Source organism: Hoplias malabaricus, chromosome 3, assembly GCF_029633855.1.
Source record: "Hoplias malabaricus isolate fHopMal1 chromosome 3, fHopMal1.hap1, whole genome shotgun sequence".
In the NCBI taxonomy this organism is placed as follows: domain Eukaryota; kingdom Metazoa; phylum Chordata; class Actinopteri; order Characiformes; family Erythrinidae; genus Hoplias; species Hoplias malabaricus.
The window spans coordinates 1,410,664-1,424,849 of NC_089802.1; the positions used below are offsets into that span (position 1 = coordinate 1,410,664).

Consider the following 14,186-nt stretch of genomic DNA (forward strand, 5'->3'; position numbering starts at 1 on the left):
CTGTGAGGAGTGTGGTGTGTTCTCCCTGTGTCTGCGTGGGTTTCCTCCGGGTGACTGTCTGTGAGGAGTGTGGTGTGTTCTCCCTGTGTCTGCGTGGGTTTCCTCCGGGTGACTGTCTGTGAGGAGTGTGGTGTGTTCTCTCTGTGTCTGCGTGGGTTTCCTCCGGGTGACTGTCTGTGAGGAGTGTGGTGTGTTCTCTCTGTGTCTGCGTGGGTTTCCTCCGGGTGACTGTCTGTGAGGAGTGTGGTGTGTTCTCCCTGTGTCTGTGTGGGTTTCCTCCGGGTGACTTTCTGTGAGGAGTGTAGTGTGTTCTCTCTGTGTCTGCGTGGGTTTCCTCCGAGTGACTGTCTGTGAGGAGTGTGGTGTGTTCTCCCTGTGTCTGCGTGGGTTTCCTCCGGGTGACTGTCTGTGAGGAGTGTGGTGTGTTCTCCCTGTGTCTGTGTGGGTTTCCTCCGGGTGACTTTCTGTGAGGAGTGTAGTGTGTTCTCTCTGTGTCTGCGTGGGTTTCCTCTGGGTGCTCCGGTTTCCTCCCACGCTCCAAAAACACATGTTTGTGGGTGGATTGGAGACTCAAAAGCGTCCGTAGGTGTGAGTGTGTGAGTGAATGTGTGAGTGTGTGTTGCCCTGTGAAGGACTGGCGCCCCCTCCAGGGTGTATTCCCGCCTTGCACCCAATGATTCCAGGTAGGTTCTGGACCCACCGCGACCCTGAACTGGATAAGGGTTGCAGATAATGAATGAATGAATGAATTTTGCTACCAAGAGGAAACATTATTCGTAAATACACATGGTTTCCAAAGCGATATCCTTCAGAATGTTAATGAAGTGTTGAGGGAGGTGTTTTGGATGATAGCTGTCGAGGAGTAGCTCTGGTTTATAAATTTCTAGTTTGAGTATTATATGTTTTAAATGTGTGTTTATATAATTAGTTTCTCAACTGTATTCAAATGAAGGTTTAGATGGAGGTTGTGTAATTTCCTATTCCGATCAGAGAATTGGTCGATAACTATAAAACACCTGACATTACGTACTCATGCACTGTATGGCAAAGCACAATTTCCATAATACATCAGCAAATGAAGTCATTCGAAAAAAAAAACAAATGATGATATAAGTGCACCATGAATACTCTGGACTAGTTTACACCCATATAATGTGCACACCCTAAAATGTGGCTAAGCAGAGGTCCACCCATACAAGCAGCTGTTCCTCTAACACACACTAAAGCAAGAGACTTGAACAGAGAGAGAGAGAGCACAATGCTTTAGCTGTTGTTGCAGCTGTTTGACTGGTCCTCAGAATGGAAATCCAAATGCTCTTATTTTTTTTCCTTAATAAAATTGTCTCTCCCTGGTGCACACACGGAAACAGCTGCAAAAACAGCCCATTGAAATGTAAATAATTTACATACGCTATGCTAGCAATATGTCGTCTTACCCCACTCGCTCACTCTGACGTTACAGGAGTGTTTCAGTCTTGAATGCTCTTTGAATGACCACATCTCGGCAGGGGTCTTCCACCTACGAGTCTTTAAGGCACGCTTTAAAATACAGTCTTTATAAATGTAAGGAATAGAAAGAGACTGGGGAACGATAACGTCAACATGAATTATGAGTGCTTAGATAAAATAACAGAAAATAAAACATTACAGAACACAGGACCTTGAAGATCTATAGACGTCTACGCACAACTATAGGCTCATATAGACACACTAACACACACTTATAACTGGGCCACTATTACTGTTTACACACACAGCTGCTAGGTGCACACACAAGCATTTTTAGAGTTGCACAAAATGACACATTACATAGTGGGAAAGCTGATGAGGTGATTCTGAAGACATGCACAGCTGCTTCTCTCTCTCTCTCTCTGTGACACACACACACACACACACAGACAGTCTTGTAATGAAAGGGACACAATAGGAGCATGTGGGAGAGCTTGTTTTGTGGAGCTCTGTATAAACATCTGCTGCATTTGCTCTCGTTGTTAGTTGTAAAGGACAGTGCTGTTCTTTTAATATGAGTTTATATATTTATACATTTCCAGGAAATAAGAGCAAACCCATCTCTTAATGTTGATTGAGAGATTCTCCGAAGGCCTTTTATTGATCATTTATAATGAAAAAGTGAATTTACTACAGTTTCACATTCACCAATCAACTTTTAAATGGAATTACAAAGAATTGTCAGATACCAGTCGATAACTAGGTTCTTTTCTAATGTAAATAGATACATAGGGTTAAGTTTAAGGACGTGTTTTCTACGCTTTGTTGTGAAGTAGACTGTAGACTAATCCTTTAAGCGTCTGGGAAGAAGCACAGCTTACGCACATGGACTTTGTTTCACGAGGTCAAATCTCGAATTATTATTTATAAGGCCACTGTTGCAATATCCATGATGTAGCTGGAGCTCCAGGTTAAAGCAGCAGTTGTCCGAGTCTGGCGATTTGAACCATTCACACATATATTTAGACAGAATAATTAAGTACACGTTTTAAATTGTGACATTTGGATTGAATTGTGAACATAGGCTCAGGAAAGCAGCATCATGTTTAGATAAAATATCAGATAAATGTTTAATTTTATTGGTGGCGCGGTGGCTGTCTGTGAGGAGTGTGGTGTGTTCTCCCTGTGTCTGCGTGGGTTTCCTCCGGGTGACTGTCTGTGAGGAGTGTGGTGTGTTCTCCCTGTGTCTGCGTGGGTTTCCTCCGGGTGACTGTCTGTGAGGAGTGTGGTGTGTTCTCCCTGTGTCTGCGTGGGTTTCCTCCGGGTGACTGTCTGTGAGGAGTGTGGTGTGTTCTCCCTGTGTCTGCGTGGGTTTCCTCCGGGTGACTGTCTGTGAGGAGTGTGGTGTGTTCTCCCTGTGTCTGCGTGGGTTTCCTCCGGGTGACTGTCTGTGAGGAGTGTGGTGTGTTCTCCCTGTGTCTGCGTGGGTTTCCTCCGGGTGACTTTCTGTGAGGAGTGTGGTGTGTTCTCCCTGTGTCTTTATGGGTTTCCTCCAGGTGCTCTGGTTTCCTCCCACGCTCCAAAAACACATGTTGGTAGGTGGATTGGCGACTCAAAAGTGTCCATAGGTGTGAATGTGTGAGTGTGTGTTGCCCTCTGAAGGACTGGTGCCCCCTCCAGGGTGTATTCCCGCCTTGCGCCCAATGATTCCAGGTAGGCTCTGGACCCACCGCGACCCTGAACTGGATAAGGGTTACAGATAATGAACGAATGAATGAATAAAAGTTAAATTTTGTTCTTGTGTGTTGGATTTGTATAACTTATATATATGTGTTTGTGTGTGTGTGTTAGATTTGAGAAGCAGCTTCAAGAAGAAGAGAACGCCCTCCAACAGCAGAGGAGGAGGCTCTATAAGGAAGTGGCAGAGGAGAAAGAACGACTTGCTCAACTAGCGGCAAGGTCAGGGTCAGAATTCACACAGGGATCAATTAACATAGCAACTTCATGCATACGGACAATTAAATTATAACAACAATGCACGAGCTGGTAGAGAACCAGAACTGTCCCCACTGGATAAACAGAACTTAAGAGAGGGACAAAATATAAAATATCCCTTCATTTGTCTGAGAAAGGCCAATGAGAAGTCTCCTGAAGTTACATCATCATCATTTTCTTCTCCGCTTCTCCATTTCAGAATCGGCTAAAAAGAGTTCAGTAAATTCCAGGGTAATGTTGTATTGAAATATGAATCATTGTGATCGCTGACTTTTGCACCTGGGTTTGTGTTTTTTTTACAGGCAGCGTACTGAGCTGGAGGAGCTGAGGACGCAGTTGGAGAACAACAGCGCTCTGGCAAGTCGAGTGTTAAAGGAAGAGATGGAAAAGAGCAGAGAAGAGCAAGAAAGACGGCATCAGGTACCAACTACAAGTCAGATTTCCACAGGCCAGTTGTGGTTTAAACGCACCAGGGTAGCTCAGTTAGCCGACGTAGAGAGTCATTCCCCCATCCCTACCCTGCACTACACACACACCCCCACTCCCTTCCTCCCAATATCCCTGATCTTCTTAAGCAGTTCATTAACAAGCTCCTCTTGGGGCAATGTAAGAGCGCTAGAACTGGGAAAACGGGAGTGTATCTATGTTCCTTTGGTCCTGTGTTTCCCTGTATTTTACTAAACGCACATTAACTTTCCTATTGTGTTTGCTCTGTTTCAAATTGAATTACTGTAATTATTATATAATGCCATTTTTAATTGAAATAAATTCTTCAGATCTTCAAAGCAGGTTTATAAACACAACAAAAACCAGTAGTAATTATTGTATTTGACTTTGGAGCTCTCTAAAATACGGCTACATCTGTGGTGTTCGGAAAAAAACTGTGTGCTCCTTTGGGTAAACTTTACTCAGACTTGACTCATTTCATTGCTATTTCTGCTTTGCTCCATTGCATGCTGCTGTACTGCTTCATATAACAGAATACACCTGTAAAAGTTAGTTTTACAAATACACAATATTTATATGGCACTGTCATTTAAATCTCTACATTTTCAATCTCTTGGGAAAAGCCTAGAGTCGTTTATTATGCAGAGTCACGTAAAATGTTTCATGAAACGTAATAAATGTCACACTTAATGCTCTTCTCTGAAACACAGGACCACACCCAACAATCTAAATCGCTCTCAGTTAAGAAGGATTCGTATTTTAAACAGAACCTGACAGACTGTCTCCTCATTACTGAAATATTGATGATGTCTGCAGCTGAGGGCTTTCTGGTTAAACTAGGCTCGCGCGATCTTGTTTACATTTGTGTTTAGGTGGAAATGAAGGCTCTGCGGGAGCGTGTGGAGATTGAGAAACAGACGTGGGAGGAAAATTACATGAAGAAGGAGGTGCGTTTGTCTGTGTTTAAGATCATTTTAAAAGGGAGAACATGAAACCTCAGGTACAAAGACCAGCAGTCAGCTCTAATTCTGTAAAAATAGTTTCTTGTTGTGGAAATGCTGATGCTGAGTCTCTCCAAGACACATCTGGTGAAGGAAACGTGTGTAAGCAGTGGTGGTTTAACCGTTTCAAGGTGGAGGAGGTTCAGTGTGGAAATTTATCTGGAGCCGTGCTGAATCCCGGATCATTATTAGCACTAATTCATTGGATTCAAACAGAAAACAAAAGTGTGTTTCCAGTTTATCTCAAATACAATAGCGTCATACAGATTTTGTGAAGATATTTATCTCTCTCTCTTTGTTATTATAAATACTACTGATATTGCAGATTAATCTTGAGGCTAGTCACTAAAACTACAGCACTTCCTCTGGTAAAACCAATCAGATCCAATACGGTTTTAATCAAACATCACGTTGGAATTATTCTCTGAACGGTTAAAGCTGTTGTTCTCTGAAGAATTTTGTTCTTCACCGTGGCCTCATCTTGGCTCCACAGAAAGCTCCCTCTATGACGGCGTCTTGACCAATTTCTCTATAGAAAGATGAATGGTGTGTGTGTGTGTGTGTGTGTTTTTGTTGACGGAAGTGCTATTTAAATACACTTTGTCACTCTACTCCCAAAGAGAACAGACATGACTTCACCACCACTAAAACTATCTGGATTTACAAAGAAGTTCTGGGTGAAAATATCGCTTTTTATTTGTGAGTGTAACATGTTTATGCTAAAGACTAGAAAAAGAAAAGTGGCATTACATCATGACCCTGCCTTGTTGTTCTAGATGTTAGGCATTTTCTCTAATAACCATGGACTCTAGTGACATCGTGTGATTAAGAGGAGTTTGTTTATGACGTTTTTAAGGCTATGTTTTAGAGCTGGGCTTAGTTTGAAGAATTAAATGTAAATGGTGTAAATGCTTAACTTCATAGAGGTGTTATATGACACCTAGTGGTTTATCTCTTTACAGGAGGCGTGGTTGCTGAGTCGAGAGCGGGAGCTGAAGGAAGAGGTGCGCAGGGGGCGGGATAAAGAGATTGAGCTAGCCATTCAGAAGCTAGAAGAGGAGACAAGTGGTGCTAGGGAGGAGTGTGAGAGAGCTGCTGACAACAGGTGAGTGTGAAGGAACCTGTAAACACTTAGTTTAATGTTCATTTGCTTGTTTATGTTCACTTTCCTCATTGTAAAGGGAGCAATTTAATCGTTTTATCATTCATCACAGTTTTGTGAGGGTTTTTTTTTAGCATTTGGGAATTATGAGGCAGATTCTCATTCATTCATTCATTACCTGTAACCCCTTATCCAGTTCCAGGTGGGTCCAGAGCCTACCTGGAATCATTGGGCACAAGGCGGGACTACACCCTGGAGGGGGCGCCAGTCCTTCACAGGGCAACACAGACACACACACACACATTCACTCACATACTCACACCTACAGACACTTTTGAGGCTCCAATCCACCCAACGTGTGTTTTTGGAATGTGGGAGGAAACCGGAGCACCCGGAGGAAACCCACGCAGACACAGAGAGAACACACCACACTCCTCACAGACAGTCACCTGGAGGAAACCCACGCGGACACAGGGAGAACACATCACACTCCTCACAGACAGTCACCCGGAGGAAATCCACGCAGACACAGAGAGAACACACCACACTCCTCAGAGACAGTCACCTGGAGGAAACCCACGCAGACACAGAGAAAACACACCACACTCCTCACAGACAGTCACCTGGAGGAAACCCACGCAGACACAGAGAGAACACACCACACTCCTCACAGACAGTCACCTGGAGGAAACCCACGCGGACACAGAGAGAACACACCACACTCCTCACAGACAGTCACCTGGAGGAAACCCACGCGGACAAAGAGAGAACACACCACACTCCTCACAGACAGTCACCTGGAGGAAACCCACGCAGACACAGAGAGAACACACCACACTCCTCACAGACAGTCACCTGGAGGAAACCCACGCAGACACAGAGAGAACACACCACACTCCTCACAGACAGTCACCTGGAGGAAACCCACGCAGACACAGAGAGAACACACCACACTCCTCACAGACAGTCACCTGGAGGTGATGTTAGATGTGGCCATTGGCATCAGAAGCTGTGGACTGTGTGAAGGCAAAAATCCTGCTGTACACTGTGCAATAACATCTGTCTTATACATTTACTCCATCTTAAACTGCACAGATGCAGCCGTGCAAACCTTGGTCAAATTCTGTGGCAGAGTTTGTGTACGCTGCTGATAAAAATGCAAATGCAAAATGCAAAAAAAAAATGCAATGATAATATCTGTGGTTGATTATTGTTGATTATAGACGGGAGTTGGAGCATCATCAAACTGTGAAGAGTTCTACCAGGATATTTGGACACATCCAGAGCTCTATTTTCGGCTGCTGCAAAGGCACCAAATCTGCCACCATGCCACCATCTGTCACATTCCACATTCAAAATCTCACCATATCGTTATAACAAACCATGTGCGTCTACTACAGAGAACTGCGGGTCCCATTAAGGTTCATAAACATCCATTTGTGAGTACACAGCTCACTCCAGCACACTCTGCCCTGTGTTTGTCTCTGCGTTTAGAGTGAAGCGGGTGAGAGAGAAGTATGAAGCAGAGATGCAGGAGCTGGAGCGGTCAGAGCGGGCATCCCAGGAAAAGCAGCAGGAAATGAAGAAGAAACTGACAGAGATGGAAGGGGAGCTGCTCCGGCTTCGGACTCACCTCACACAACGAGAACAGGAAATCACTGACATCACTCAGGTAACCTGGAAAAAATCTAGAATGTTCACCTGTCAATTGCAGCATCGTTTGTGGCATGTGTGAGATTTATGTATTTGCTGCAAAGATGCCTCAATGTGCCAGGCATCTTCATTTTGCCAGGGAGAGTACTTTCTCCACTATTGGTGCAAAGGAAGTGGAAGTACCGCAAATCTGAGACTCCCATATCACGCAAATAAAATAATACACACACATTCAAGTGCACAAACGTGCACCCTCTCACTGACTGCTCTCTGTCCGCATGGATACAGATCCGTGATAAGCTAACAGAGGAGAGGCGGAGCCTGGCAGAAGTTATCCGGGAGGAATTTGCTGAGCGGCTAGTGGTGACAGAGGAGGAGAACAGGAGAATGAAGGTGGAGGTGGCGGAGGTGCGGGCTCGACTTCGTCTGGAAGTAGAAAGGCTAACTAGAGAGAAAGAGGAAGAGTTGGCTGAGGTGCACCAACGGTGAGGAGGCGCAGAGGCGCTTTTCTAACTGTCAGGATTATACTCTTTTTATGGACATGAGCTCACAGTGCAAATCCAAACACACACAGTCACTAACCTCTGTGATTCATCATTTGTTTTTTTAGAGTGAAGTCAGCCATTTTGAAGAAGGAGGAAACTGTCAACAACTTGAGAAAACAACATGAGGTGTGACACCATGCCTTGTGTAATGAGTTTTGTAAATAAGAAAAAATGTAGGCTGTCTGTCCATTCTGAGGTTTAATCTCACTGTATTTCTCATTTATGGCAATCATTTACTTTTTTTCTGTTTCATTTTCTCTCAGTATATCACTGTAAAAGTAAAAAAGTAGTTTTGCAGTAACAAGATGCGTCTGCAAGGTTTGATGTGTAAAGTTACAGACGTGGAAGCCTCAGGGCGTCTTAAGGTTTCTGAGAAAGCATAATATTTAACTGAATGACACGTCTGTAAATTCTAGTTCAGTCTAGTGAATATATAATGTGCATTATTCATTCATTCATTCATTATCTGTAACCCTTATCCAGTTCAGGGTCACGGTGGGTCCAGAGACTACCTGGAATCATTGGGTGCAATGCGGGAACACACCCTGGAGGGGGCGCTAGTCCTTCACAGGGCAACACAGACACACACACATTCACTCACACCTACAGACACTTTTTGAGTCGCCAATCCACCTACCAACGTGTGTTTTTGGACTGTGGGAGGAAACCGGAGCACCCGGAGGAAACCCACACAGACACAGAGAGAACACACCACACTCCTCACAGACAGTCACCCGGAGGAAACCCACGCAGGCACAGGGAGAACACACCACACTCCTCACAGACAGTCACCCGGAGTGGGAATCGAACCCACAACCTCCAGGACCCTGGAGCTGTGTGACTGGGACACACTACCTGCTGCGCCACCGTGCCGCCCCAACATGCATTATACAAGCATGGTTTATTCAGAAAGGCCAAGAAAATGTTAATGGGAATAGAGGTTAGCTTGCCGCTAACATAGCACAGATATCCCATAGGGAAGCTAGCGGAAGTTTGAGTGTAGAGGTGTATTTTTTTTACTTGTTCATGGTTTGTCACTGATAACTCATGTAACATTTTTTTACGTAGTTGCATTTTTACGTGAAATTTTTCACGTGTTCTCCCTCCGTCTCTTTTAGGCTGCGCTGAAGAGAGCAGATCACCTGGAGGCTCTGCTGGAACAGCAGAGGAAACAGCTGTTAGGGAAATGAGTGACAGACTCATACGCTTATCCCTACCCCACCTGTCATAACATGTGCCCTCTCTGCTTCACCGCTCGTGGACATGGACTGGTGAGGACGGCAGCACGGTTGAGGGACCCTTTTTCCATCCACCAGAGTGAAGGGCATCATCTTTCTTGTGGGCACAGGAGTGGAACCGAGAGAAAGAGAGGTGTTTTTCATCAGGAATGGCTCCTCTTTACATCCGGCTTCACATACACAAGCAGGAGAGACGCTTCCCCAGTGTGAGTGGGGAGGGTGGGATGGGGTTTGAAAAGGCCTCCAGTAACCACTTCCAGATGCTCAAAGCACCCTGCACTGTCCCTCCCTCTCTCCCCAGGTCCCAGCCAAATACGCTGATTTGTGGCTTTTATAAGCAACAGGCTGCATTCTGAGAGGGAGCGAGACCACGAATTAATGTGGTATCATAGAGGTGGGGTTTAGAAACCTCATTCTGTTCAGGCTTCATATAATTCCAGTTATTTATATTCATACCCTCTATTAATTACCACTCCCTTGTGTAAGCGTAGTTTGTTTTTCTGTGGTTTTCTCTTTCCCCCCCTGCCTCCCACACCCAGGCATTCTGCTGCTAAACAGAAAGGCAGCAACACAGAGAACGACCGCCCCCTCCCTCCCTCCCCACTCCCCTTTTGTGTTACTTACAGATGCCTTTTGTCTCAGCACCCCCTCCAGGCTAGTGCTAAATTCAGGGATCAGCCTTGAAGCCCTGTACATGCATACTGAAAACACACAGAGTCCTCTTTACAAGCACAGTGCTGCTTCTGAACTGCAGTTTGAGTGTCTACGATACTCTGGTGGGCTAACTTAGACAAAGAAGACTGTAGGAGCTGTGATGGAGAGAGAGAGAGAGAGAGAGAGAGAGATATGGAGAGAGATAATGTCTGGTATTTTAAGTAGTCTAAAGATAGGTAGGGTTTTCCACGAGGAGGACGTAGGACCTGGAGTAGTTCTGTGGGTGCGGGATGGATAGAACGATAAATAGGAGGTAGGATGAATAGAGGAATGTGCTTAGGAAGTGTTAATGAGATTAGGGTTAAGCAACGCTGGCTCGTATAAAGAGGACTGATTGGAGCCACAGAGGCAAACCAAACTGTAGGTTTTCATAGACAACGCTAAAAGCCTTCCAGTTACTCCATGCAATCTATACCTTTCCCAAAGCAGCGGAGAGGGCCTGGGACAGAATGCATTAAAGGGCTGGGGGCAGGAGTGCTTCCCAAAGTACAGCTGCTTTCCCTTCCGTTATTTTCTCTCTCTCCTTCTTGTCTTTTGTTCCTAATGCACTGGCCTCGACGTGACGGATACTTGTCAATGAAACGTCCTGTTATTTTTATGTTGGCTACTTTCCGTGGAATGTACTCCGATTTGCCCTTTCGATCTGAACTTTCTCTATTTTCTGAGGGACACTCTGTTTTATAAAAGCACCACTTAGAAACAGGAAAAGTAGCATCTTGTTTCAATCTTAGGGGGGGGTCCTTTCAGCCCTGAAAGCCACTCAGAAAGAAAGCTCAGATTGTGACTAAGGGGATTGTGACTAGCCGAGCGTTTATTACGGAGCGTCCCGCGTCGACCCCCGAGATCCCCAGCCAGTGGAGATTAGTTTAAATCTAGTTCTAGCTTTCGTTTATTTATTGTAGCAAACGCTCTGATGCCACAAAGACTGACAGATGTCAGGAAATAAAGCAGCACAATGAGGATGTACGCAATTCTTCTTTAATGAAAACGCTTCCTTAATTTTCACGGCTGTACAGTTAGTGCGGCTCGCTCGTACCATTCTTGGATGGGTTTTAGTACGTCAGGTTTTTCTGATGTGTGCTGCTTAGTGAAAGGTTTCATGCTGAAACTGAAACACGGTGGAATCCAGAAGTCTGGGGCTACGTAGAGGTTTTATAAAAGCGATGCAGTGTCAAGGAGAAGCAGTCAGGAGACTTGGTCAGTGTATAGTTTGTGTCTTATTTCCTTTCTTCAAGCTCTGGTTCAGAGGCTTAGGATTTGATCAACTTCTAATCAAACCTCTCAAGAAACCGTCTGTGTTTAATTAGAATGGAATGCAAAAAGGCAGCATTTTCACCAGCGGTCTCAGGCTTTCGGATCCTGCTGCACACTTGAGTGAAAGCAGTGTGTGTCTAGTTCACTTTTATTAATGAAGCTGAGGTTTAGGACGAAAATAACGTTATATTTAGAAGGGAAAAAGGAAGTAGAGCTTCTTAATAACGTCACAGTGTTCATCCACATGACCCTTTGTTAATGCTGGGATTCACACATACTGAGGCTGAAAGTGTGTTTGTTGGGATTCGATGATTGTCCAAAGAACTGCAGCATTGAAGTGTGTGTGTGCACCTGATACTGTACAGACTCTAATCTGGCATTGACCTGGTTAAAAATTCATAGTTCTGCATGTTTTCTGGGTCTGTTTTCAAAGCACAACACAAGGCAGGGGTTGCGTCTCCGTGGCCTTGGTGCCCACGTGGGTGGCAGCATGGTTGGCATTGCTGGTGCATGCCAGTCCTATTCAAAAGAGAGCTTCTGTTTTGTGTGCTTGCTCTATCCCCCCCCCCCACACACACACACACACACCCCCTTCTCTCTCTATCATTAGCCAAGCGCCGGTCGCACTCTTATCATTGTCCCCCTTTTTTTGCTCTATTTGTCCTTTAAAGCGCCCAAAGACTGGAATTGAATGTTGTCTCTCTGCCTTTTTTTTCTGTTGATATTCTTTCATTTTTAATGATCGGTTGTTGGTGTTTTACGTGCTCTTACTGCTAGCTCTTAATCCTTGTTGTTTTGGTCTCTGATTGAATGTTGACAATTTGAAACTGTGAAAGGAGAAGTCTGTTTGTGTAAAATCAATAAATCTTATGTAGATGACACTCTTCATCTTGTCTGCCTTGTTTTTCTGAAACCAAACAATTCTGTTGTGTTTTGTGTTTGCTCCATAGCGCTCTCTCTCTCTCACACTCTCTCTTACTCTGTTTCTCTCTCTCTCTCTCTCTCTCTCTCCCTCTCTCTCTTACTCTGTTTCTCTCTCTCTCTCTCTCTGTCTCTCTTTCTCACTCTCGCTCTGTTTCTCTCTGTGTGTCTCTTTCTTGCTCTGTTTCTCTCTCACTCTCTCTCGCTCTCTCTCAATCTCTCTCTCTCTGTGTCTCTCTCTCACTGTCTCTCTTTCTCACTCTCTCTCGCTCTGTTTCTCTCTGTGTGTGTCTCTTTCTTGCTCTGTTTCTCTCTCACTCTCTCTCGCTCTCTCTCAATCTCTCTCTCTCTGTGTCTCTCTTTCTCACTCTCTCTTGCTCTGTTTCTATCTGTGTCTCTCTCTCACTCTGTCTCTCACTCTCTCGCTCTGTTTCTCTCTCTCTCTCTCTCGCTCTGTTTCTCTCTCTCTGTGTGTGTGTCTCTTTCACTCTGTCTCTCTCTCTCTCTCTCTCTCTCTCTCTCTCTCTCTCTCTCTCTGTCTGTCTGAGATCTCCGTGACTAATCATCTCTCTCTCTCTCTCTCTCTCTCTGTCTCTCCCTGTCATCCTTTGTGTTGCTCACTGATGTCAGCCGAGTTCATTAAGTGCATAGACATGACTACTCCCTGTGGAAAAGGTCTCATGGCTGACTGTAGCCTCTAACCATCCTCTCATCACTGTGTACGACTCCGTGTTCATCTCTGAGGCCCACAGCCGAACCATTTCTGAACACAACTGTTTATCTCCTGGCTGTTCCTGCTTTTACACCCTTCCCTTTTTTCTTCTTTCTCTCAGTCTCTCTAATGTCCGAGGAGCAGAGATGTGTTCGTGTGTGGTTTGTTTCCCTAGGCTTTTTTCCCCCTGCACTTTTTCTGTGCCTCTTCAGTTCACTCTTTCACCTCCCAGCCCCCGCTTCTTTACTGCCTTGGTTTCCTTTGTAGTGGCTGCCAGGAAAGAGCTGCACGAGAGCATGTGTCAGAGGAGATAACGGTGCTCTATGGAAATGACAGACAGATGACTGTTTGATAACAAAGCGGTTGCACAAACTCCACTGACTCTAAGTGTTTAATAAACTTCTACTTTTTAAAAATGAAAAAGTCAGAGATGTAAACAAAGTCAGGATGTTAAACTACTTTTGGTTTTCAATGCTCTCACCGAATAACTTGATGCCTGAAGTACAGAATACACAAGTCCCACAGTTTTGATACTTTTGACTATATTCAGGAGAATATTACAGGTATAAAATGAAGGGGTCACCAACTCCTGGCAGCGAAAAAGGGTCAGGGCTCACCACTTTGGGCCAAACGTTGTTCATTCATTAATTGTCTGTAACCCTTATCCAGTTCAGGGTCGCGGTGGGTCCAGAGCCTACCTGGAATCATTGGGCGCAAGGCAGGAATACACCCTGGAGGGGGCGCCAGTCCTTTACAGGGCAACACACACACACATTCACTCACACACTCACACCTACAGACACTTTTTGAGTCACCAATCCACCTACCAACGTGTGTTTTTGGACTGTGGGGGGAAACCGATCAACCGGAGGAAACCCACGCAGACACAGGGAGAACACACCACACTCCTCACAGACAGTCACCCGGAGGAAACCCACACAGACACAGAGAGAACACACCACACTCCTCACAGACAGTCACCCAGAGGAAACCCACGCAGACACAGAGAGAACACACCACACTCCTCACAGACAGTCACCCGGAGGAAACCCACACAGACACAGAGAGAACACACCACACTCCTCACAGACAGTCACCCAGAGGAAACCCACGCAGACACAGGGAGAACACACCACACTCCTCACAGACAGTCAC

The 14,186-nt window shown here is 45.2% G+C and overlaps 1 protein-coding gene across 1 annotated transcript in view; it reads left to right on the top strand.

Moving 5' to 3' along the window:
- cep131 (centrosomal protein 131) overlaps positions 1-12,245 on the top strand; it is a 28,950-nt gene extending 16,705 nt beyond the window's left edge. Inside the window, exons 19-26 of the mRNA XM_066665642.1 lie at positions 3,301-3,408; positions 3,747-3,864; positions 4,764-4,838; positions 5,855-5,997; positions 7,489-7,666; positions 7,936-8,132; positions 8,258-8,318; positions 9,311-12,245. Coding sequence (XP_066521739.1) covers positions 3,301-3,408; positions 3,747-3,864; positions 4,764-4,838; positions 5,855-5,997; positions 7,489-7,666; positions 7,936-8,132; positions 8,258-8,318; positions 9,311-9,382 — 952 coding nt within the window. The 3' untranslated portion in view covers positions 9,383-12,245. The remainder of the gene's footprint in view (positions 1-3,300; positions 3,409-3,746; positions 3,865-4,763; positions 4,839-5,854; positions 5,998-7,488; positions 7,667-7,935; positions 8,133-8,257; positions 8,319-9,310) is intronic.
- Positions 12,246-14,186: the final 1,941 nt, after the last annotated feature.